Genomic DNA, 27,784 nt, shown 5'->3' with positions numbered 1-27,784 from the left:
CCTCAAACTTTAGCTCAAACGTGGATAGCAGCAAAAAGGGGTGGCTGGTATAAAAAGCTTGAGCCAAAGTTTACCTCAAACTTTTGTGCTTTATGTCCCGATTCACAATGGGTTTCTCTCTAACTCCAAGTGCAATCAACAGAGGCTTTTATCAACCCAATTCCATCAAGAGCAAAGGCCCAATTCAAGGCTTGAAGACCATTTGAAGAAAGTGTATAAATAGCTTAGGATTTAAGTTTTCCGGGAGCTTTTTTTTAGAATTCTTAGAACACTTAGAGAGAGAGCTCACCTTTACATTTTAGTTGTTATTTTTAGAATTCAAGAGAATTAGGAAGGAGAATTGATCTCTCTTCTTCCTTGTTCTTGCTCAGCACTCTTTACTTTTCTTGCTTTGGATCTTGGGTGGAGAATTGAAGAACTTCTGTTTCAATCTCACCTTGAGATCTTGTTTAATTTTCTGCATAATTGAATTTCCATTTTTGTTAATTGCTTCTTCTTCTACTATTTCTGCAATTTACTTTTCTTCATTTCCTTTGCAATTGTTCTTGCTGGATCTAGGAAGGCAGTGAGATCTAGACTTGGCTATCTAGTCTCTTGAGTCCTGAGATCTACAGCTTTCAATTTCAATTTCCTTGTTTCGTTGCTACACCAAGCTTATTTTCATTTTCATTCAAGATCCGGTTTAATTGAGTCCATCTGTTACATTTCTGTTTGTTAAATTTTACTTTCTCTTGTTTAATTCATGCAAATCCAAATTCCAATTCCCTTTACGATTCAAGTTATTTAAATTTCTTGCATCTTAAGATTCTGCAATTTACATTTCTTGCAATCTAAGTTTTTGCAATTTAATTTCTTGTTCTTTAAGATTCAGCACTTTTATTTTCTGCCCTCTTTAATTTCTTGTCAATTGTCCCTCTCCCTTTTAAATTTCATGCAATTTAGCTTCTGTCAAATACAAACCACTCAAATCAACTCTTGATTCGCTAGACTAAGTCATCCATTAAACTAAAATTGCTCAATCCTTCAATCCCTGTGGGATCGACCTCACTCCCGTGAGTTTTATTACTTGATGCGACCCGATGCACTTGCCGGTTAGTTTCGTGTTGGATCGTTTTCCACACATCACTCCCGATTCTTTTTTTTTGTTTCTTCTTTTCTTCAAGATCCACAATCCAAAATCTAAGGTTTGATCGATCTATCTAATTAGATATTTAATTAGACGTTGCTTGCCTTAATCCATTAATCCGCAGGGAAGCGATGTCCACTCACCGTAGTATTACTTAAATGATTCAATGTACTTGCTGGTATCCATGAGCTTTAATTTTCGCTCATCATCAAACTTCATTTTTTACAGGTAGTTCATGTGCTGAAGATGAAAATATATGGTACTTGGATAATGCTTGCAGTAATCACATGTTTGATAGAAAAGAATTATTTTCTTCACTAGATGATTTAGTTAAATTATTATTGAAGTTTGGTAATAGTACAAAGATTTCTTTGAAGAAAAAAGGACAAATACCAATTAAATTGAAGGATAGTTCTCTAAGTTATATTTCTGATATTTTCTATGCTCTAAAAGTTGATTACAATTTATTAAGTATGGGGCAATAATCTGATAAGGGATATAAGATGATAATTTATCGTAGATATTGCACTGTATTTGACAACAATTGAAGATTTATAGATAAAGCAAAGATGACTTCAAACAGAATGTTTCTATTAAAAATTTAACATGTTAATCTTTCTTGCATGAGTTCTGTGATACTTGATGATAGCTGGCTGTGGTATATGCAGTTTGAACATTTTCATTTTTTTCCCTACACTACCTGCCAAGAAAAGGACTTGTTTCTGGTCTACCACGAATTCATATTCTTAATTGTGTTTGCAAGATTTATCAACTGAGAAAGAAGAACAGAGATTCATTCTCTATAGAAAAGTCATGAAGAGCTAGAAGATTACTTGAAATTGTGCATTCAGATCTTTGTTCTGTAGAAATTTCAAGCAATGGTGATAGCAGGTACTTTATATAACTTTTATTGATGATTTTAGTAGATATACATAGGTATACTTTTTGAAGCAGAAAACAGAAGTATGTGATACCTTCAAGATATTCAAGGCGTTTGTTGAGAAACAAAGTGGCTGTAAAATCAAAATTCTCAAAACAGACAGAGGGACAAAGTATCTTGCATGTTTATATTACTTTAAGCAACTTGGAATTCAACACCAACTAATAGCCAGATATACTCCTCAACAAAATGAAGTTGTTGAAAGAAAGAACAAAACCATCATGGATATGATCAGATGTACGCTCAAGTCAAAACAAATGCCTAAAGAATTTTAGGCAAAAGCAGTCGCAACAACAGTTCATATTTTGAACAGGTATCCAACAAAAAGTATTCGTGATAAAATTTCAGAGAAAGCTTGGAGTGAAAGCGACCTTCCACACTCATTATTTTAAAGTCTTTAGGTGTATTGCTTATGCCCATGTACCAGACCAGCTAAGGAAGAAGTTAGTTGACAAGGGTGAGAAGTGTATCTTTATCGGCTATAACACATATTCAAAAGCATCCAAGTTGTATAATCCATAATCAAAGAAGGTGATCATCGGCAGATATGTGAAGTTTGATGAGAGAGACATGTGGGACTAGAACACAAAGACAGAAAAACATTCGATTGTAATTCCAAATACATGTGATGAAGTGAAAGAAAGGCATCCTAACATAACTAAACAACCAGAATCATCTAGAAAACCTCAAAGAGAGTGGAGACTACCTGCTAGATTAGCAGATTATGAAGTTTGTAATGACAATAATCCGTTTGATGAAGAAATAATAAATTTTGCTATATTTTCAGAGTGTGAGCCATTGAACTTTGAAGAAGCCTCTAGAGACAACAACGGGAGAAAAGTAATGGATGAGGACACTTATGCCATTGAAAAGAATGACAAATGGGAACTAACAGATTTACCAGTAGATAAGAAGCCAATTGGAATAAAGTAAATTTACAAACTAAGTACAAAGCCAATGGTGAAGTTGATTATTTCAAGGCAAAATTAGTTGCTAAGGGATACAAACAAAAATTAGGTATTGACTACTTTGAAGTATTTGTTCCTGTTACCAGATTAGACACTATTCGTATGATTATTTCACTCTTGGCTCAAAACAAATAGAAGATATATCAAATGGGTGTTAAGTCAGCATTTCTAAATGGTACTTTAAAAGAAAAAAGTGTATGTTGAGCAATCTGCATGATATGAAATTCCTAGAGAAGAAAATAAAATTTATAGGTTGAAGAAAGTTTTTTGAAACAAGCACCAATAGCGTTGTACAAGAAGATTGATTCTTATTTCATTGAGAATGATTTCAAAAGATGATCATTTGAGCATACTCTTTACTTCAAGTTTATTGAACTTGGAAATATCTTGATTGTGTGTCTTTATGTTGATGATTTGATCTTTACTGGTAACAATTTCAAGATAATTGCATAATTCAGGGAGGCTATGATAAAGCACTTTGAAATGATGTATATAGGCTTGATGTCTTACTTTCTTGGCATTAAAATTCAAAAATATGACGAAATTTTCATTTCTCAAAAAAATATGCAAATGATATTTTGAAGAAATTTCAGATGGAGCATTCAAAACCAGTTCCTACTCCAGTTGAAGAGAAGTTCAAGTTGTTGAGAGAAGATAAAGGAAGATCAGTAGATTCCACATATTACAAAAGTTTGACTGGAAGTCTAAGGTACTTGACTACAACTGGACCAGATGTCGTATTTAGTGTTAGATTGGTTAGCAGATTTATGGAGAAGCTCTATACTAACCATTTGCAAGCTACAAAATGGATTCTTTAATATATCAAAAGTACATTACATGATGGTATTTTTTTTTATGAAAATACTAATGAAGTAAACCTTGTTGGTTACACTAATAGTGATTGGGTTATTGATATTGAAACATAAAAAAAGTACTTCAAAATTTATATTTTATCTTGGTTCTGGTGCAATTTCATGGTCATAAAAAAAATAACCAGTAGCTTCTCTCTCTACAGTAGAAGCATAATATATAGTAACAACAAGTTGTGCAACATAAGCAGTGTGGTTAAGAACAATCTTTGAAGAATTGAACGAGAAACAAAATACTCCAAAAACGATATTTTGTGATAACAAGTTAGCTATTTCACTTTGCAAAAATCTAGTATTTCTTGGAAGATCGAAGTATATTGATATTCGATTTCATAAAATCAGAGAGTTGGTGAATGAAAAAGAAGTTGTGATCGAGTATTATCCTACTGAAGAACAAATTGCAGATATATTTACAAAACTATTAAAAACTGAACTATTTTACAAGTTAAAAAAATACTTAGAATAATTAATTCTGCAAACTTGATTTAAGAGAGGTAATATTGGATAATTAAATCAAGCACAACAACCTAGAAGTGTCTTGAAGTTATAGTCATACATGAGTTTGAAAGTTTGACTACCGATAAAATGCTAAAACTTTAGAGAACATCAAAGCAAAATTGAAAGCTGGTGCTGATGCATGTTGTATTGCCATTGATATTGTGATATTCCTTAGTTATTAGTCAGCAATCTGGAACATGCCATTTGAAGCAAATTTTGCAAGTTTCATCGTACCGTCATTGTATTAAACTAAATATTAGTTGTTAAAAAAATTATTATTTTATTAAAAACTTTTGCCTATATAAATGAATATATGTTTATGTAATGATAATCTTTTCATGAATGAAAATACTTAATGTTTGTTTAAAATTTTTTTCTTATATTTTGATGATTGTTAGTGAGTTTGAATGATGATAAATATGGTAATATCATTTATGTGAGTAAGTGATCTTGAAGCTAATCAATTGTGGATAATATACTTACAATTTTTTACTCTCTATTAAAAACTATTTTATTCTATTTAGATTAAAGGAAGTACTCATGTTTCCATTGTTGTAAAGGTATATAGTGAGCAGAGACAGAGAGGGTAATATAGATTTATTTTTCACTACTAAAGAAAAGCTGTATTAAAAATAAAAAGGAAAGATATCATAATTACAAAATTATTTTTTTAGCTCCCATATTTATAAATAGGTGTTTGCTACGGTACGATGATAAATTCATATGTATCGATACGTTTAAAATATAGACAAATAATAATAAGACATATGAAATTTATTTTTCACGTCAGCATTTAATTTTTTCTTTTTTTTAAATATATAGTATATCACCACTTTTATTAAAACACCATTTTACTTAAATAAAAATAAAAAATATTTATTTATTTAATTTTATAAAAAGACTTAAACATCATTCTTTTATTTGATTAGACAAAAAAATACTCTTTAAATTAATCAAATTTTAGAATTCAATTAATTCTAATTTTATAGTTTCAAATAATTAAAACAATTAAACAAAAACATATTAAAAAAACAAAAAATCAAAATTGTTCTTCATCTGTGTTAAACATATTAAAAAAACAAAAAACCAAAATTGTTCTTCATCTGGGTTCAGAAACCCTCTCGTTCACGCCTCTGAAGATTTCAGTATTCTTCATCTTCTTCTCTCCTCTTCCTATCCTCTCTTTGTCTCTCTCTGCTCGATCTCTCTCATCTGTCTCACTGTGCGTCGCACGCAAGATCTCTCCCTCTCTTCTCTCTTGTCTCGCAATCGAGGTCATCGTCGTGTCACAGAGCATCGCCATCTTGTGCGTTCCAGAGATCGTCGCCTTCCTCCTGGTTCTAGAGAGGTTGCCTTTCTCTTGGTTCCGTCTTCGTCACCGTCTTCTTTACCATCTTCCTCATTCTTCATCACTGTTGTCAGCCTCTCCCTTCCGATAATTCCCTCCCTATGATTTATGTGATTTGATATTATAGCATTGGTGTGATTTTTGTAATTAGGGTAATTTGGTTTGATTTATGTGATTTGATATTAGTTGTTAATTTTGACAAATTGTTGAATTCTTGTTGTTAATTTTGACAAATTGTTGAATTCTTATTTTTTCTATTTTTTGAGAAAATATATGTTCCCCTTCCCCATCGGAATCTTTAAAATCTTCAAAGTTCTCTTCAATTGGATCTCGCTTCAAGGGTGCAACTAATTTCGAATTTTCTTCGAATTTTCATATACAAGACTTAGCAAGAGTTGTCTATAAAGCAAACATCCTTTACATCTGGTCTTAAAAATGAGTTCATGTCTTCTATCTTCTTATCAATTCCAACCAATCCATCCCTAAATGTTGGCAATTTAGGTTGTAGCCTTGTCCAAACAGTTGTGACAATTTCTTCAATTAGTTCTGCTTCCAACCTGCATAAGAGAAAAATAATCTAACGTGGACCAAACATGAATGGTAATAAATAATAGAACAAAAAAAATATGTATGTTCCAAGAATGAATTGATTATATCTTAATTTCCAACAATAATGTAGCATTCACATGATGAGTTGAGATCTTAAAAGCACATATTGCTGATTTTCTTCTAGCAGTAGTTTTCATTGCATTGCACACAACTTTGACAAAATAATACGAAATTTTCTGCATTAGGATAAATTCTTGAGGTTCAATACCATATTCGGAAGGTTTCAACTAACATGAAATTTTCTATTAAACTACCTAAAGTGACAATTTCTTTTTGTTGCATAGGGTGCCCCTATTTCTTGTTTACACTGCTTGTATGTACTCGGTAGCTCTATAGGTAATGATGTGTAAACATTTCCTATTTTTCTTGTGTTCCTACAAATTTTCATACACTCTGTCCAAGATTGTCACAAATTATTGGCCCCCTTTTTGTTTTTACCTTTGTCTCAAATCTCAATTATTTCGTTTTGGTTCATTTTGTCCAATTTGCTTAGAGTTACTTTCCTAATCCATATTCACAAGAATTAAGTAGACACCCCTTAGTCCCATCTCCTAACAAACACAAGTTCTTGTTAAGCCTTGGATCTTGTTAGTGTAAAATGGAAACATACTTTGTCATGTTAAAAATATATCCTCTTTATTTTTTAAAAATCTTTCATTACAAAACCAGATTCCTTTCTTTCTTTCAACCTGAATATCTTTTTTTACAAGGGATCAGTTATTAGTTTTACCATTCAGTTGATCATGTATGCTTGTTATTATGGTTGATTTGCATGTGTGCATGAATTCTTTTATTTTACAGTCAGGGACTGATCTCTATCATACATGAAGGGCTAGTGAATGACCAATTCAATGGTTCTGTATGGGTTTTGTATTCTATAAAGCTTTATTTTTCTCTAAAAAGTCACTTTCTTACATTATTTACAAGTTTTGTAGGTTCAGGGTATCCTTCCTTTTATGAACCGAACCATTGATTTAATGCAATTTTACCGTGGAATTGTGTACATGTTCTTGGAGTGCGCTGCAGGTTCCTGGTTTGGTGATATTTTCAACAAGTAATCTCGGGTGAAGCCATTACTGGCATGTTGGTTTCTTGTAATGGCAGTCTATTTGAAATGGTTTTTTATTTTCCTAGCTTATTAGGATATATATATGGTTTAGAGTTCAATTGGAGGCTGGATTTCGAACTTTAATTATTTCGTTATGTTGTGACTGTAAATTACCGTGGATGGTTAAAATGTATGATTAGCTTCTCTTTTATTTGTTTTTGCATTGGTAGAGAGGCATTGTTGTCAAACTTAGCGAGTTAATTTGTAAACTTGTACTCGTATTAGATGGTGGAATTGAGTTAACTTTGATATAAACTAGATTGAGTAAACTCGGTCAAACTAGGTTAAATTCGCAAGTTTAGGAAGAGTTTGCGAGTTTATGTGCCATTCGTTAATGATGGTGATGATGATTCAATGCAAGGTCAAGTCCCATCCATGCATGAAGATTAGTCCATGTGAGTGGTTTATAAAACGAAAAGATTTTAAGGGAAAAAAACTAGGATATTGAATGAGGGAACCAAAGGAAGACAATGAATGTAATTAGGTAAATATGAATTTAGCCATTGTTGCGTAGTTTAGTTTGAGTATTCGGAATATTGGAGTTGAATGGTGTATAATTGGATTCACGACTATGCGATCCCCAAAATATTGTTTGCAAATGAACGGAGACTCAAGTTCATATCATTTTAAACAAGGAAGGATGAGTTCCCAAATCCCAATTAGAGCATTAAGGCTCAAATTTAAAACGAAGTTTTGATCCTGACTCAGCAAGCATCTTTGATTGTTCAATACATAAAATAGCCTTAACAATGTCTTTAGGAATACCAAAAAACAAATAGAAATCATGTAGTTTGCGTTATGAAAATCAAGGGTAAAAAGTAACCTGACATACAGAAAATAGTCAAAACAAGTGGTGCCATGGACGTTCTCAGCATTAGAGAGTAGCTCAGATTTGAATAATAAAGATAATTAATATATTTTAACTCAAATAATACAAAATAGTTGTCCAACAAAATTTTTGAGAACTCAACTCATCAAACTAGTAGCCACCTCTAGCAAACAAAATTTAGTAAACCTCCAAACCATTACACCGATTACGATATTCCAATGCAATAAAAGCAAAAATTAGTACATATTAGAAACTTCATGATCAATGACCACCCTTCTTTCCACCCTTTTTCTGCTGCTGTGAACCAGTTTTAGGTGACTGGAACTTCCCTGCGCTGTTCGGATTTCCACCTTTCTTCACGGGGTGAGGGGTTGGTGCATGTGCAATTTTCTTGCCACCTACAACACAAAGTACATTAAATATGATGGTGCACTTGGAATGCTATCAAGTGAGCATGCATGACATGTCGCAATATCGACTATTTTCCTCAACAACACTACGAAGTTATGCAATATCGAATTGTAAAGATAGCTAATAGTCTCACCAGACTTTTCAGGAGTTACATTTTTAGCTTTCTTAGCAGCAGGAACTGGAGTTTTTGTTGCAGACACATTTGGTCTCTTCTTTCCCTGGTCAACCTTCAAGACATAAAGCAATGCATTTAGTTTTTAATGTCAAATAATAATAATACACAAGACAATATACGAGGAAACAGGACCACACAGTAATGTTACTTTCTTCACAGGTGTCTCTTCATCTTCATCACTCCCGTCCTCATCACTATCAGCATCCATCTACAATTATCAATAAAGTTTCCCACAAAATTAATACTTGAAAAGAAGCGCAGTGCTTTTATTTTTCCATTAAGTTTCAAATAAAATTAAAAAATAATTGCAACAGAGAGTAGATAACAAACTCATTGTGTTACCTCACTTCCAGATTCATCCTCATCATCAAACTCATCGTCATCGTCGTCATCATCGTCACCATCAGAGTCCTCGTCCTCTTCATCTTTCTTTGGAACAGCAACATTGACTTTCTTTGCTGGGGCACCACTCACATCCTTTTTTGGTTAATCAATCTTTACCTTTTCAGACTTGGTTTCAAGTTTTCCTGAATGAAGATTAATAATTAGTTACTCACATCATAGAATGAACAAGTAAATAGTACATTTTGGATTGAGCAGAACTATCAACCATTATCTTTGAAATTCAATGCAGCCTCTTTCTCATCACTCTCTGTACAAATCAAACAATGTTTGAGCAAGTGAATCATAAATCTATAACAATTCATCAAATTTACGAGATAGGTCTGTGCCATACCTGAATAGTCATCAGAACCAAAATCACCAGGTACGTCCTCATCAGTGCCATAGGAAACACATCAAAAGTCAAGGAAAAAACATTCACAAGTAACAACACACATCATTGAAACTTGCACTTTTCATATTCAAAATTTTCTAATGACAGGGGACCAAGACCAATTCAAAAACAACGAATAAATTAACATATACTAGTGGTGTAAAGGATATCGATCAGCCCTATATCCATAGAAATAGACACTGGCACTCTGGCAAGTGTGGGAAAAGCTCAGCCTCTTGGTCGAGAACCAAATTCAAGGGTATTTGGGGGATTTCCTCCCTGTTCAAAGTTCCCAAAACAAGCTTCTGCACTCTAACTTAGAGGTAGACAACCACAGGTTCCTTAGATTTCTCATTCTTTGAGGCCTCTCCCAGCGCAACCTGAGAGGGGAAACGCTTTAGAAGATTTATTCCAAAAAACACGAGAAAACAATAAGCATGAAAAGAAGCGAACTTGAGAGATGTGGATGTAGGCATTAGCTACTTCCAACTCATCTATTTTAACGCAATCCCCTGGCTTAACCTCAACACCTATTTTATTTTATTCAAATTAGAACAAAGATTACAGTGCCATAAACATAAAATGTTTCAACTATGAGAGTTTATAAATGAATTTTGGTTGGCTTTGAAGTAAAATGATAGCTCAAAACATTGAAGGAGAGTTTTGGCTACAATGAGTATTACATCACAACAGGACTGCAATGCAGTGGTTATCATGTCAGTGTCGCCTATACATTCGAAAGAAAAATCTGCTCCGCCATCAGTAATGCGCTTAATAACCTGAAAATTTTCAACATATAAACGATTGTTACAAATAAACTTGTTTCACAGACATGTAAGTCTTAACCTAGCAGCTGCTATTTGATATGATATATGACCATATATATATTATCTGAAAGGTTAAATTGGATATTTTAGCATAAAAGTATATCAAGCAATTAAACCTGTAAGAGAATCCAAGCATGCAGCTGTTACAAGGCACCCTTCCAAGTTTAGTAAGGAAAGCTTTTGCAACCCTGAAATGAACCAAGACATCATCGAAAATTAATGAAGCATAGATAATTATGAAATACTGAAACTCAAGAATTCTGTTCAAACTGGCAAGTTGAGATGCTAGTATTGTATATCGGTACTGTTTATAGTTCACACTGCAATATGTCTACTGACTAACATAAACAATATCAACTTCAGAAATTACAAGGACAAATGGAAAAACAAAGAGACTTTTCCAAGAATGATTTATACAACTGAAGTCTACATCAAAGAAATGAAGCACAAGGAAGATTGGATATATAACTGAAATTTTTCCCCGGAAAAGACAAACTGATTGGTTGATAGCTGCATTCAGAATTATAACCATATATTCACATAAAAATAGAAAATAAAGAAAAATCCATGGAAGAAGATGAAAATGCTAGGTTGAACCTATAAAATAAAAAATCCTAATTGTACTGAAACACCACAATAATACAAGGAAACGGAAAGTACATTTTAGAAAGCTGATGCCAAAATTAGTGACTTTACTGCAAGAAATCTCAAGACTCTCCAGACACGCCAACTCTGGAAGCAAATTGAATAAAATACATTATTCTGTTAATCATTGAACCATGTGTTGACTAAGACAACAATGACTATACTTCCATATGTACACATCACACTGACAATTATACAGTAGTTAAGCACAGTTGCAATGTGTTCTTTCTTAGAGAAATAAAAGTATTCACACACTTGAACTCATTAGCCTTCAGGAGCAAAGGTTTTGATATCTTCAATGACATACAAGATAACCATAAAACAGGCCCTGGTTTATCTAATTTCTAAACCAGCTCACCTTGTAACCATTGAAACAGCACCAGTAATTACTGATATTAGAGAAATACTTAAATATTTTGGCAGCACCGCACCCAACAAGTAAAAGCATAGCATACGGCAGACAACATGATTACATACCATCAGATCAAATTCATAATATTATATTTAAATGTTTAAACATGATCTGGATCTCAGAAGTGTTAATCTTTCTAACTACCTATCCTAAACATCGTAGTTTCTAGCTATTGAGATCAAGGTTCTCGCACCCTAAACATGACAAAACCTTGTTGATCTTAGAATCTAGATCAATTATGTGAACCTACTTATTTAAAAAAAAAATGCGACCAGCCATAAGTAACTAATTCAACTGAGTTAGCATTTTGATCAAACCAGTTTTGCTCAACTTTCACCTAAAATAGCAAAGAGAAATAGAATTTGAAAACACAATTATCCATATCCACTCAGCACAATCATCCATATCCACTCATTGTTTTGTTGACTTTTAATTCTACTTTCTACTTTTAATTTTACAATAGGGTTATTGACTTATTGGCCATAGATCGGGATAATAACCCTATGAAATAAAGGCAGAGAAATTCTACAATAGTTCCAATCAACCAAAACAACAAAGACAAAAAGAGAAGCTGGTTTCACACAGCTTACCAAACTTTATAGAAAACAACTAAAAGGCTTCACATTAAAGATAAAAGACCAAGATGAACTGCAACATGTCTACTCACACACCAACCCATTCTAAAACCTTAAACACCAAGCAAAATTCCAAGCCAAACACCACAAACAACATAAATCAAGCTCACCCAAAAAAAAGAATTTTTTTTCAAAATAATAATAATAATAATTTAAAGGGCCAGTTAATTACTTCAAGTCAATGTCATGGAATAATTGACAAAATCCAGTTCCAAAATTAAAGCAAACAGCAGAAAATGCCACTCAGAGAAAACATAACAGCTCAGAGAATCACAGAGAAAGTTACAAACTTTGGTCAATTAACACACCCGAGATACTGAAAACAAAATAAAATAAAGATTGAGGATCAAACCTGAAAAGGGTCACAAGACAGGATTTGAGTGACTGTATGAAGAAGAGCGAACTTAGTGTTGCAACGGTTTCATGGAGCAAAATTAAAGAGCTGTGACAGAAGCAGCAGAGAGGAGAGTGTGTGTGAAAGTGAAGTGAGTGAATGGAAACACAAAAACAAGGAAACAAAGACATTAACTACATAAGAAGATGAGTGAGAAGAAATGCAAAATTTAGAAATATATATTATTATTATTTTTATTAAGAAGTCATGAAATAAAAATAAAAATAAAAATAAAAAATAAGTGAAACATAGACGAGGACAAGAACCTAGCCCTTTAATTTGGCCAAATCCCTGAAGCATATTTAGTACTATGATAGTGACTTCACTAGTATTTTAAGGCACAAAAAATAAAATTAGTTCTATGCCATTGAAGAAATATTAAACCAAATATAAGATTGATAATGACAATCAACAAAAAATTAAATAGCAAGTATTTCCTTCTTTCATCGCTGTCTTAGTTCCTTAAAACTCTCTGGTTTGCTCATCAATTTTACAGTAATAAACTAAAGGTCATTAAGAGAGACAAAAATCTGTTTAGTCAAGAAGGTAAAAATAATACATATTTAAGCTAGATAAGTAACAAGGATCAAATTCTTTGTAACATTACATGCATATTTAAACCAAATGCCTATTTCTGCTATTGACTACTAGGAAAGAGTTAAAACAGTACTATTAATTTGGTTTCAACTTTCAATAGGCATGCATCTTTTCAATTTTCTTCTGAGTTTTATAAAAATAATTTGTAACATGCTCTATGAATTATAATTAGCCAAACTTCAAAGATTTAGAGTTGTATTACTAATTATGATATAAATGAAACACTCATATATGAAATAACATCAAATAGCGTGCTATGGTGAATCATAATAGATGCAGTGAAAAATCAAGAATAAAAAATCAAAGAACAGAATCAACTCAAGTACAGAACAGGAAAAAATAAAAGCATTAAAAAATTATAACAAAAATCAAGAATCAAGAATAGCAACCAAGAGAATACTAGAGAACTGCAGAAAATATGCCAACCAAGAATAAAAAAATTTAAAAATCATAACTAAAATTAAGTACTACAATACTTAGGAACAAACCAGAATTAACTCAAGAACAGAACAGAAAAACAAATAGAAGCAGTGAAAAATCAGACAAAAAAAAATCAAGAACCAACCTGAGTCAGCGGCTCCATTCTTGATGATGCAGACAGAGAGTGGCAGAGTCTAGGGAGGAGTGGAGGAAGACGCGGTGGCTGCCAGAAAGGGAGAGGCGCTGGACAACGACGGCTGGACGGGGCTCGACGATGGAGGGCAAAGGGGCTCGACGATGGAGGGCGAAGGGGCATTCAAAGAACTTCCATAGAGGAGAAAGACACAGCGTTTGCCCAGTTGAGTGGTTTAGCATTCCTTCTCCTTTAGGTTCTTTAAATTCCGTGGGTGGCTAGCTACCGAGATCAATGCAGTCAATTATTGCTAGAGTTTTGCCGTTTTGGTGTGCTTCAGAGGGAGGGAGCACAAATGATATTAGAAAGAACAGATTGATTTTTTATTTTTTTGATATGTTTTGCTTTGCTTTAGAGGAGGACACTAATGATTAGGGGAATTGGAGAAGATGAGAAAGATTAATTTTTGGTTTTTTTAATATGTTTTTGTTTTGTTGTTTAAATTATTTGAAACTATAAAATTAGGATTAATTGAATTCTAAAATTTGATTAATTTACAAGGGTATTTTTGTCTAATAAAATAAAATAAGGATGTTTAAGACTTTTTATAAAATTAAATAAAAAATATATTTTTATTTTTATTTAATTAAAGGGGTATATTAGTAAAAGTGGTGATATAATATATATATAAAAAAAATTAAATATTGATGTGGAAAAAAAATGCCACATAATTTATTACTATTTGTCCATATTTTAAATGTATCAGTACGTGTAAATTTATCATGGTACCGTAGCAATCACCTTATAAATAATAGTTGATGCAAAATTTAATGAAAACTCTTTAAAATAAAAAAGATAAATTTTACTAATCAATTAAATTTGTATTTCAAAATTTCTATATTCTTCTTCAACATAGAATATATTTTATCATATTTTTTAGGATATGTTTAATTAAAGGATAGCAATTAGAATAATTTTTGCTTAAGTGAGTCTTATGTGTCAAATTTACGTGTAAAATTTTATTAAGGTAAATTTTGTTTTTAATTATTATTTTATCCTTTAACCAAACATACTCTTACAGTTAATAATATATACTAGTTAGAGATTTTTTTAGCGCAGTTTTTTCACATATAAGCGCCTCTAAGGTTACACTTTGCTCTGATAGGGTTACACTTTGCTCTTATAGATTTTATTATAGTGCTTCCTAGGTTATCTTGCACACTTCTTTGATCAAATCCTAAGTTGCTATCATCCTATTGATTGCTTCTCATTCAGAATGGATGATCATAGGAGTGATCACAACTATAGGAATGATGGAGGAGAGGAATATGTGGAGGAGGCTGTGTTGCTTGAGGAGGAAGACTTTGCGAAAGGACTTCAAGTATGCACGAAGAGTCTGAATGGAAGAGTATTTGCAGATCGAGTTTTCTCCGTAGGCACCATGGAAGGAGCCATGACGGTGATATGGGATAAGCCGCAAGGATTATGGGTGGTAGAAAAGGATTGGAATCAATTCCAATTCTTCTTTGAAAAGGAGGTTGATATAGAAAGGGTTGAACGTGTTCTCCTTGGTTGTTTAAAAAATTCATTCTCCATGTACGACAATAGAAGGGAGAATCTTTGGGAGATGCAAATGTAATCTCTACATTTTCAATTTGAGTCCAATTCTGGAATTTACCTGAACAGTTTAACACCTTAGAAGTTGGATATAAATTAGGTGTGAAGATTGGTTCTATTTGTGATTTAGGTCTCTTTGAAGTGAGAGGTAAAGAGGTATGCATCATCAAAACCAAAGTAGAGATTAATGGGGACAAGAGAGTAAAAGACTCTATGAAAATTGCCAGCCTTGACTGAAAGCTAATAGAAGTTAGTTTGAGGTACAAGATACTCAAAGCTTTTTGCACATATTGTGCTCACCTTGGACATGAATCCAAAAATTATCAGAAATTTTTGGATGAATCTTCCAGGAACGTAGTCAAGGAGGATGCTATTGGCGAATGGGCGAAGGCGGACCAGGTAAGGAGGCAAATTGAATGTAAATGGAGATCAAATTCTCAAAAAATACGAGCTTCTGGTTCAACCTTTCCTCATCCGAGGAAAAAACTAACTCCCTCTTGGCTTATGGAAAGTTTTTTTGGACTAAGCATGAAGGAAAAGAAAATATCAGAAGGTGCAAAATCTGATGTTGCTTCTAAGATGAATGAGAAAGATGTTCTAAGTGTGTCTGAAGAGGCTTGGAAAGCAATCACAGCTGATAAACCAGGACTAGTTCTACAGGAAGTCCCTATGCTTATGAGGTTGGATGAAAATCAGATTGTGATTAAAATCCAGAAACTGACCATGTAGGGAAAGTAAATCTCAAGCAAATGGCAAGACATGCAGCTAGTAACTAGGACACACAAGAAGGAAGTAAAAGAAAATGGAAAGGAGAATAATGAGAATTTCAAGAAAATCTGCTTAGAAGGAATTAATAATGTTGCTGAGGTGGAGGGTGCCAGTCATCAAGTGGTACCCAAGACCTTATGAAGCTACTAAGTTAGAATTATCGGGATTTGGAGAGACCTATGACAATCCAAAACCTCAAAGGGATATGCCAATCCTTCTCCCCCGAGGTTGTGTTCATCTGTGAAACAAAGAACTCGCCTTGAATGGTGGAAAGCAAGCTCAGAACATGCAAGTTTTTAGATTGAGAATTATTAATCCAACGGGACATCGAATGGATTAGTATTAGCTTTGAAAGATGAAGTAGAGGTAAAAATTATTTTAACTGGGAAGTATTACATTGCTTCCTCAATTAAAGATCTGTCTAATGGTGCTACTTGGGGGCTGATCAGTGTGTACTTGAGCACGACTGAACAAACCAGATTGGTGCAATTTAGTGAAATTTCAGCAATAATACAATAGATGCATGATGTAGTAGTAGTAATGGGTGATTTTAATGCTATTGGCAGTCAAGAGGAGAAAATAGGTAGATGGAATAAATCATGGTCCTCAATTTAAAATTTCACTGGTTTTATTGATGGGAATGGCTTGATTGGCCTCGGGATAATCAGGCGAAATTTTACTTGGTCAAATAAGCAAAGTGGGCAGGAGCAGGTTTTGGAAAGATTAGATTAAGTTTTAGCAAGCAATAACTAGCTGCATCATTACCCCTATAACTCGGTGCTTAGACTACATGAAAATGGATTAGATCATCCCCCAATTCTGTTAGATACTAGCCTTGCTATAGAGAGATCAAGTGCAGATTTAACTTCCAAGAGCGTTGGTGTGATGTGGAGGACGTGAGAAAGATTGTTAGTGATGTGTGAATAGCTGAATTTCATGGATTTGCTATGTTTGTATTAGCTCAAAGGATGAAGTTTTATAGGCATAAATTGGTCCATTGGCAACAGGCTTCTAAATCCAATTCCAAAGCCGAAATAAATGCCATCCTTAGTCGGATTGAGGCTCTCAGGGAATCCGGGATAAATGGTGGAGAGGAGATTGATGAACTAGAGAGATGTTTGGAGGGGGTATATTCTAGAAAGGAGCGGTACTAGAAGGAAAAGTCTCGGGTGAAATAGCTACAGTATGGAGATAAGAACACCGCTTTCTTCCATCAATGATTCCAATCCCGAATCAAGTGCAATAAAATTTGGAAATTGGAAGAAAATGATGGTAGTTACGCTACTACTCAGATGGAGATTACTGCGGTTGCAGAGGATTATTTTAGAGCGGTGTTTTCATTTTCAAACGGGGCTGACCTTGGGATTTATTTCATGAATTTCCCATTAAAATCACCCCAGCCATGAATAGGAGCTTGTTGAGAGTGGTTTCGATGGAGGAAGTTAAAAAGGATGCGTTTAGTGTGCACCCATCTTGTGCTTCGATCGATGATGATTTCACAGTGAAATTCTTTCATTTTATTGGGATTTAGTAGCTGTTGATGTCTTTAAAGTGGTTCAAAGTTTCTTTGTCAGTGGTAGAATTTTGAAAGGCTTCAAAAACGTACTCACATTTGCCTAATCCCAAAGTTTCCAAATGCTAAGGATATGACTCAGGTTAGACCAATCAGTTTATCTTCTATAGTTTATAAATTCATTTCTAAAGTGCTTGTTCATAGACTTCAAAATATTATGAATAAACTAATTAGCCTGAATCAGAGTGCTTTCATTAGACGAAGGCTAATTAGTGATAACATTGTTATAATCCATGAATTTATGCACTTCTTAAAAGCTAAGAAGACAGGTTTGAATGCTGAAATGGCTTTTAAGCTAGATATGAGTAAGGATTACGATAGAGTTGAATGACATTTGTTTTGGTTTATTCTTTGAAAACTAGGTTTTGACCCCAAGTGGATTGGTTGGATCTAAGAGATTGTGACATCAGTTTCTTACTTTGTTATTGTTGAAGGTTAACCATTTGGATATTTTAGGCCAAATAAAGAAATCTTTCAAGGAGATTTTCTATCATCCTATCTTTGTCTTTTCTCTGCGGAAGGTTTATCCTTTTTGTTAAAGAAAGCATAGAAAAATTGTCTTATTTCTAGGATCTAAGTCAATCGTAGATGCCTTTCTATTAATAATATATTATTTGCAGACAACTTTATATTGTTTTGGAAGGCTTCAGAAGAAAGTTGTGATGACATCCTTTAGCTCCTTGAGTTATACGAAGGGGTTAGTGGTAAGAAAGTTAACTAGAATACTTCAACAACAACACCCCTGGGAGAAAAGGATTAATTTGGCAAAAAGACTGAATATTATACACATTAGTGCCCAAGATAAGTACCTAGAACTCCCTTGCACAGTTAACCGGTCCAAAAGAGAGAGATTTGGATCAATAAAGGAGAAAGTTAGACAAAAGGTTCAGGGTTGAAAAGACACCTCCTATCTACAGCGGGCAGACATGTGCTTATTAAAGCAGTAGGAGAGACAATTCCTATCTATTTCTCATTTTGCTTTAGACTTTCAGATACTCTTATTACCGAAATTCACATAATTCTCTCTTAATTTTGGTGGGGTAAAAATGAAATGGAAAGGAAAATGGCTTGGGTCAGTTGGGATACAATGTCTAGACCAAAAATCAAAGGCGGGTTAAGTTTCAAGGGTGTCAGAGCACAACACCTTGTTCTATTAGCTAAACAATGTTGAAGGATAGCTACTCAACCATATTTCCTACTAACTCAAATTCTCAGAGGCAAGTATTATCGCTACAGCAATATTATGAGTGCAGATTCATGAACTTACCTTCTTGGGGTTGGAGGAACATCTTGGAGGGTCGCAAAAGTTCTAGAAAAGCGTCTATGTTGGAAGGTTGGTATTGGAATTAACATCTGAACATTTCAAGACCCGTGGTTAGCCCCTGGTCATCCTTTTTTGGTGCCTCCCAATTCAATTATAGTTCAACTGAATCAACCCATTGACAGAGTGAGGGACCTAATGCTGCCAAATAAATAATGGAATCAAAGCCTAATTAATTTGTTTTTTCCTCTAGAAATTGTAGCACAACATATTATAACAACTCAGATTGGTGACGGTGATGACTCATTATTCTGGACAAGAACGAAAAGCGGTAACTTCGATGTTACTTCTGAGTACCACATTACTTACCTTTTTCACCATGCTCCAATTGAATTCTGCCCAGAGTTGTTGCAACATAAAGAGACGGGGAGAGGGTTGTGGAAATTGTTGATATTGCCCAAGATCAAGTTCTTTCTTTGAAGGTGTTTGCACAAGAAACTGCCAGTACTCCGAACCTTCACCGGCGAATACAAACTTTTCTACGATTTATCGCTCTTGTAACCTAAGTGCAGAATCCATTATCCACTTTTTTTTTAAAAATCTTTTCCTATCCTAAAGCAAAAGAGGTTTGGGAGAGAAGCTCCTTACCTGGAGTAGTTACTGGAAATGAGTCCGAGGATTTCTGGCATATATAGTCAGAATGCATGGCAGAGATAAATCGGAGGAAAGCAAACGTCTGTAACGTACAGGGAATTGTAATTATCAGCTGGCAAATATGAAAAGCTAAGAATAGATTTGTTTTTGAGAATGAATCAATCCTTGTTGAGCAAATTTTAGAGGATTCCTGAATGCTTCTTTAAGAACTTTAGAGCTTCTTGTTCTTTGAGCAACTTTTCTTTTTTACTTTCCCTTTCCTATTCTATTATGGGCACGGATTCGGTACGCGTTCCATGTTAGCGCATCGAAACGCCAAAACTGTGTTTAGCGCACCGGTCAGCCAGGTAGTGCGAGATTATAAATGCTTGTTTTTGTTGGGTGTTTTTTACAATTTCGTATAAAATAGTGGGTCAGTTTTTCAATTTTTAAACTAAATACATTTAACTTAATTCTAAAATTAGTTTGACACTCAGAGTTTAGTTAACAACTATTACTGCCGCTAACTCCTCCTCCACCCCAAGTTTTCTTCTTCCCCTTCTCCTCCGTCGCAATCGTACCATCCCTTCCTATCTCCACTACTGAGAATGACTCAGCTTACTTCTTCTCCCGCCCCCCACTCACCGACGGTGGTTTCGGAAGCGTCTTGTTCTAGGAACTCATCTGACGAGATTCAGAGATCTTGAACCACGATACGCTATTTTTCTTTGGGATTGAGAAAGTGTTCAGTGTTAACGAGTCTGTTCAGGCGGATCCAAGCCCACAAACAGTCTCACCTCTGATGACGACGGAGCCTGATCTGCATTGTCGGTTGTCTTCGGTAGTTGATGGCTTCACCGTCTCCATCAATGGAAAGAAGGTACCCGTTGTATTATCACCCTTCACTTGATTTACAAATATCCCCCTTTTTCTTCGTCATAGGACTGCAATTTTCTTTGGAGGACATCCACCAATTTTGCGTGTTTCGCTAAATTACCGCATTGTTGCTGTTTGGTACAGGGTTGCCGGGGATGAAGATACCACTGGGGGCATGCCCATCGCCAATGAAGCAGAAATATCCAATGGAGCAGACCACAGAGTTGGATCGGTTGAGGGTGAAGGCTCTGTAGGGATGGAGTCGGACGAGTACGACTTTCAAGAAGATGAAATAGAACACGACCATCATGTAGAGGCCGATGTCGACAATGGGGATGTGGTTGAATTGGAAGACATTTTGGACGACGCCAGAGGAATGTCTGGCAATTATGCGGAAGACGAGTTTTACGCTGTTGATTCTGTGGAGTCGATAGGTTGGATTGATTTTTTGAACTTGAGCGAGGAGGATGTTCTCCGGTTTAATTTCGCAGATGTTGACATTGCATTTGAGTTCTACCAGCAATATGCAAAGCACCATGGCTTCAGCGCGAGACGTTCCAGAAGCGAAAAACGCGGCGTAGTAAGGATACGCTATTTTTCTTTGGGATTGAGAAAGTGTTCAGTGTTAACGAGTCTGTTCAGGCGGATCCAAGCCCACAAACAGTCTCACTTCTGATGACGACGGAGCCTGATCTGTATTGTCGGTTGTCTTCGACAGTTGATGGCTTCACCGTCTCCATCAATGGAAAGAAGGTACCCGTTGTATTATCACCCTTCACTTGATTTACAAATATCCCCCTTTTTCTTCGTCATAGGACTGCAATTTTCTTTGGAGGACATCCACTAATTTTGCGTGTTTCGCTATATTACCGCATTGTTGCTGTTTGGTACAGAGTTGCCGGGGATGAAGATACCACTAGGGGCATGCCCGTCGCCGATGAAGCAGAAATATCCAACGGAGCAGACCACGGAGTTGGATCGGTTAAGGGCGAAGGCTCTGTAGGGATGGAGTCGGACGAGTACGACTTTCAAAAAGATGAAACAGAACACGACCATCATGCAGAGGCCGATGTCGACAATGGGGATGTGGTTGAATTGGAAGACATTTTGGACGACGCCAGAGGAATGTCTGGCAATTATGCGGAAGACGAGTTTTACGCTGTTGATTTCGTGGAGTCGATAGGTTGGATTGATTTTTTGAACTTGAGCGAGGAGGATGTTCTCCGGTTTAATTTCGCAGATGTTGACATTGCATTTGAGTTCTACCAGCAATATGCAAAGTACCATGGGTTCAGCGCGATACGTTCCAGAAGCGAAAAATGCGGCGTAGTAAGGATACGGCAGGAGTTCGTGTGCCACCGACAAGGGTACCGATCCCCGAAGTTCTACTCGATACCTAACCGGCAAAAGAGGCCGAGGGCCGAGACATGGTGTGGATGCTCTGCAAGGATGCTACTCCGCATGGACGATGAATCAGGACGTTGGCACGTTGCGTAATTTTCAGACGTGCATAACCATCACGTTCTTGAGTTGGGATTTTCTTCCATGCTCCCAGGCCATTGGAGGATGAGCGAAGCGGACATCGAGCAGATGAACGACATGCGCAAAGGGGGCATTGGCGTCTCCCAAATCCACGATTTTATGGCAAGCCTAGCCGTCGGGTATCATAATGTCCCGTACACAACAAGGGAGATGCACAATGTAAATGCGAAGCAACGAAGGGAGGGTGGCCTAGATGCGGAATCGTGCCTAAGGTATCTCCGAGAGTGCAAGATAAATGATCCAGCACTGTACTACAAGGAAGTTGTTGACGGTGAGGGCGTGTTGCAACATTTGTTTTGGTGTGACGGCACCAGCCAAATTGATTACTAGGTGTTTGGAGACGTGATTGCGTTTGATGCAACGTACAAGAAAAACGTTTACCTTTCACCTCTTGTAGTATTCTCCGGTGTGAATCACCACAACCAAACGGTTGTCTTTGCCACTGCACTAGTGGCAGACGAGAAAGAAGAGACCTATGTCTGGCTGCTTCAACAGTTGCAAATTTCAATGAAAGGGAAGGCTCCCGTGTCCATAATAACCGACGATGACAGGCAAATGAAGTCTGCGATTGAGCAAGTTTTTCCAGAGGCTCACCATCGACTTTGCGCTTGGTATATACTCCGAAACGCCACGAGCAACATCGGAAAGCCCAAATTCACCAGGATGTTAGGGATTGCATGTTTGGCGACTACGAGGTCCGAACATTCCAGAGAAAGTGGTTTGAGATGGTTGAGAAATTTGGCATCGCCGATAAAAGATGGGTACAGGACATGTACGAGAGAAGGCACAGTTGGGCCACAGCACACATACGGGAAAAGTTCTTTGCCGAATTTCGAACAACATCAAGGTGCGAGGGCTTGCATGCTGTGATATCACGGTATGTTAAGTCTCGATACAGCTACACTGAGTTTTTACGTCATTTCCATCGATGCTTGATGTTCGTACGTGCAAAGGAGGTGGAGGCTGATTTTGAGTGTGCAAAGAGTGACCCTGTTATGACCATCAACCTGAAACAGCTGGAGCGGAGTGCAGCCGAGAACTACACTCGTGCAATATTCTATTTGTTTGTTCCCATTCTTGACAGGGCCTGTGCAATAAGGGTGGTTGACTCTGAAGACAATGGTTCCTATTTTATCTACACCGTCTCTCGATACGGCACTCCAGGGAAGGATTGGCGTGTTGTTGCAACGTCTGATACGAGGGAGGTCCGATGCACGTGCATGAGAATGGAATGTTTCGGGGTCCCCTACGAACATATAATTGCGGTGCTTGTTCTTAACAATGTTCATGAGATCCTGAGGTCTCTGATATTGCCGAGATGGACCAAGGATGCAAAACTTGTGGCGGTGCAGTCGATGGGCGTGATTTGGGATTCTGTACAACTGACGCAACACTGGTGCCTGATGGATTGGTACCGGAAAGTGTGCAAGATTGCATGTCACAGCACTGAAAAGTTCCAGTTTGCAAGAGACATTACCATGCTGATGCTGAAGCACTTCAAGAACGAAGATGCAGGGGACACCAGTTTTCCACCCGAGGGGCCACCTACTGAGGGTGGCAGAGGCCCGGCGCGGAATCCACCCAGGCGTAATACAAAGGGTAACGGTGCTCATGGTGGAAAGAAAACCTAGCGATTTTGTTTGTGTCGGGAGGTGGGACACAACAGGACGACGTGTCCGGACCGCCGCACAATGGAGTCATCCAGCGCAGTTGCAGATGACATGGATTCGATGGACACTGACATGGTGGGTTAGTCGCTTTATAGATGATCTAGTTAAGATTTTTGTCCTGTTAAATGGTTCTAATCATTTGTTTTTTACATTGGTGTCATCTCTATGATAGCCTCTCCAGCGATCTATATGCGACTGCGGAGATTCTTTCGTTCCAATGCTCTGATAGTGACACGCAGGCTGGGTTTGCTAACAGCGACTTCGCTGGAACCAACACGTCTGGGCCAGTCATGTCTCTCGCCGATTGAGCAAAGGGGGCCTACAGTCATCATGACCGTGTGTTGCAACAGTAGGTTGGTCGAATCCTTTCACATTCTTCGGTAGGCTGTAGCTGTACACAGAATATTGTCTGCATTTCATCTGGGTACAGAACCGTCTATATGTCATCGACGTTAAAACAAGTTTTTGCTATGTTGGCTTTCGTTAGTATGTGGCTGTGCTCTAGATATAACAGATTTTAATCGGGATTCAAGAAGTGGAGGTGTGAAGTGGTGTCATGCGAATAGCTGCAAATCCACTGTCAAACCTGATGTATTATTAATCGCTCGTTGTCGACCCTTTTGTTGAACCGGACATGGTAGTTAGGGGCATCTTTATAGCAATTCTATATGTAGTGGATATTTTGTATGTATGGTAAGTGGATATTTTGTATGTAACGTTTATGTGGATATTTTGGTTGTAACGTTCAATGGATATTCAGACGGACGTCTCCTAAAAAAACTCCCTTCATCTGCCTCTTTGCAGTAGACATTCGGAACTGGTTACGTCTTGTACTAGCTTGTGTACTAGTTGGAAAATGTATGTGGTTCAATCGCGATTTTAAAATTCTTTGTAAGGGATCATGGCTACTGGATGTAATTTAAAACACACGCTTAAAACACCGGACGTGATGAATAAAATGCACTAAATGAAGCACGGCAACAAATCTAAATCAATATTAAATGAAGCACGGCAACAACTCTGAATCAATAAACAACCACTACTAATTATCATTTTTAGGGTATTAAAAAATCAGTGTGAAGTTTCAAAATTCAAAATTCAAACCTATAAAAAGTAGGTGAAGTGAATCGAATTACATTCAAGCTTCACAGCTTAAAATTACATTCAAACTTCACAGGCACTAATTGACATACATTTCTAATATTGTGAGATCAGTCTATTTGCAATGCTACGTGCACATTAACAACAGAAACAATTATCGTGTTTATCATCTGAAGCATAAGTTAATGAGGGCAAGGTAGAATTGTATGCCTGGAAATAACATATATATTAAAGATACAGATGTATGGACATGCAGCTTGCAGCATTGTACTTGACAAACTGAGGCAAGAAAACACCATGGACCGAGTTACTTGGATGGGGTTGGGTGGCGGTGGCTGGGGGATTTAGGATACAGGAGTTCTCAATATATATGCAGCCAGTAGTCTTGCGGCGCCAGCTGCTCGAAGACACACACATGGCCGTGTCTTAGTTGACATGCAGTTGCTAAGGCACACCAGCCCATTCCAAAACATCCGTTTGTCCTCCCGACATAGTGCGTATACTAAATGGTCCACGTGCCCCTCTCGTTGGTAATCGAAATTGGGCTATCGTCGTATACTCCCGGTAGAGGGGGGACATTCGGCTGGAAGTGAGGACATTTTTTTAGGGTGAGAGTAATGAAATAATTGACTAGAACAATAGCACCGGAAATAGTTGCCTTTAAAAATAATTGTCGGCACACTTACGAGAAAATGGGTTGCCAGGCGGTGCACGATTGGACTGATAAAGAACGGATTGATCGATCTGAACCCATCGGCTATGTGCCTTGACCTGGGGGCCGTCGGATAGATTATACAAGTGCTGTCCGTCCCCGGCCCGGCATGGACCAAGTAGTTGATTTCCATTGTATGACCGTTGAAGAACATGACATACAAAGTGTTTTGAACTTCGTGATAATGGAACAGCACCAGCCACTGATCCCTTAGGCCGTAGTGTTCCCGGACAGCGTCCCATCCTCCATGAAGCACGATCCTTCCATTAGGTTCCATATTCCAGCCCACGCAATGACAATGTCCTGTAGGCGTGGTTATTGTCAGGGGTCGTGGTAGGGACCGGCCATAATCCCGTGAGAATCGTAGCGGGAGCATTTGTAGCGGATGGTGAAAAAAAAAGGTTTAAAATGTGTCACACACGGATTGATTGATGATTGCAGGTAGTAAAGGAATTGAAATTGGCGTCTATACCAGTGTATCAGGGTCGTTCACCGGGATTATCGCGAAGAACTGGACTGTATAGTTGCCATGTGCGGTTATTGCTGGAAGACTTCCGTTTCGCAAGTTTCTGGTACAACGTAAAACAGCATAAAACAAACGCCTTAACCGAGTGCATGCAAAAAACCCGATAGATAATCTTGTTACCTTCCATAGTTGATCTTGTAGAATCTTGTGTCATGGATGGCCACATAGAAAAACTTTGGATGGTGATACGATAATAGCATTGTGGCACCGATTCGAAGATGGTAGTGTTCGTAAAAGGCTCGCCACCCTCTGGTGAAGACGATTCGATGTGGATGCTCCTCCTCGACAACCCACGAGATGCTCCACGACTGACCATTTATGGTGCTTATCTCGACGGGGTTGCTCATGTTCTCCTGGACAAGGTTGGAGAAGGCCGCCGGCATTCTTTGCATGAGTAAGAAATCGATATTGATGTGGGCTTGCATGCGGGCCTTGGGGTTATGGGAGTAGAACAAAAAAACTGAAAACTTACAATTTGATTCTCCGTGTTTGGGATTATGAATCTGAAGAAGCGGAAATCAGCTAGCGTCGGCATTGTGATACCTCGCTTGTGATTTCTTTGATGGTTTCCGGTACTTTACTGCCGGAAGCTTTTGAGTATGCGATTTTTTTTTGTGACTGAGAAACGTACGCGCGTTAAATAGGTGAAACAACTCCCGCCTTTTTAATTTTTTTTTCTTTTTAATAAATAACCCTTAAACTTGATTAGACTGGGCATTAATGGGGCATTAATGTTGGTGCAATTACCAAGGGCAATAACCGGATTTCGAAAAAAGCAATAACCACCGAATGAGTTCAAGATTTAAATATAGCCTTAATCTAATGTTATCATTCATTCCATCGCTTGGGTCAGTGAATAATCACTTCGTATTGTCAGCCTTGCCTTGGCGATGGATGGACGGATTGATGTAGGCGATGGAAGCAGGTAAGTTGTTCATAATTACATTTTTTTTATATATTTACGTTTTTAAAATTTTTTTTCCTGGAACATAACTTTGTTTTTTTTTATCATGCTGGAAAATAACATTTTTTTTACTTGGTGTTGGGCCAGAGAAACTGACTCGACCCAAAACCCAGAATCCGAATTCGCCTAGCGACCCAACCCCTAATACCCGACCCTAATCGAAGCTCCTCTCCTCTTTATTGAAGGCAAAACTCCTCGCTCCGCCCATGTCAACTCCACCTCCGACTGAAGCTCAGAAAACTTGATGCATGGTGGCAATGACACGGCCGATCATCCTCAACGAAGATGCATGCTAGAAAATAACATTAAATAACATAAAGGGGCCCAACTTAAAGACACAATAACAATAATAAGATATATGACCCATAATATAATCAGCCCACGAAGACTGTCCGTCCATTGAGGAGGCCCAACAATGTCACATAACATAACCGGTATCAATGCATCCAACAACCAAAAAAATTGCAGTGCATGACACAAAAAAACGTTGTATTCGGCCCTTTCACACGTATCTTAGACACGGTTCCCCCTTCTTGGCCGCTTCCGCCGCCTTCGTAAGCAATGCACCACTTTCCTCGTTGCATCTTCCCGTTAGCAGTGCAATTGCCATTTTGATTCTGATCTTCTCTTCGTCCAAATGCAATGGTCAATGCGGCTTTTATTAGAAACACACAGTGCAATTGCATTTTACCTGTATGCATGCGTTAACTTACAATTGGCAACACCGCGTAGGTGAACCTCCGTCCCATTGCCATCCACTACATGACCCAAATGCCAGAGTCTGTACTGCTGCTATTTTTTGGCACCCCCGGTGCGGCCATC

The 27,784-nt window shown here is 37.0% G+C and overlaps 1 protein-coding gene and 1 pseudogene across 1 annotated transcript; one reads left to right on the top strand and one right to left on the bottom strand.

Moving 5' to 3' along the window:
* Positions 1-8,510: 8,510 nt before the first annotated feature.
* On the bottom strand, positions 8,511-13,902 carry LOC107637741 (uncharacterized). Its single transcript, XM_021121104.2, has 6 exons — positions 13,732-13,902; positions 10,340-10,435; positions 9,224-9,358; positions 9,030-9,089; positions 8,840-8,933; positions 8,511-8,693 (listed from the first exon to the last, which is right to left on the bottom strand). The coding sequence occupies exons 1-6, from the start codon at positions 13,900-13,902 to the stop codon at positions 8,557-8,559; spliced, it is 693 nt and encodes a 230-aa protein (XP_020976763.2). The 3' UTR covers positions 8,511-8,556.
* Positions 13,903-22,496: 8,594 nt separating this feature from the next.
* LOC148567147 (protein FAR1-RELATED SEQUENCE 5-like) lies at positions 22,497-23,967 on the top strand (annotated as a pseudogene).
* Positions 23,968-27,784: the final 3,817 nt, after the last annotated feature.

This window comes from Arachis ipaensis, chromosome B4 (genome assembly GCF_059453495.1).
Source record: "Arachis ipaensis isolate K30076 ecotype BB chromosome B4, ASM5945349v1, whole genome shotgun sequence".
Lineage (NCBI taxonomy): Eukaryota > Viridiplantae > Streptophyta > Magnoliopsida > Fabales > Fabaceae > Arachis > Arachis ipaensis.
Note: the sequence above shows the minus strand (reverse complement) of the source record. Positions and strands in the feature narration are given on the sequence as shown.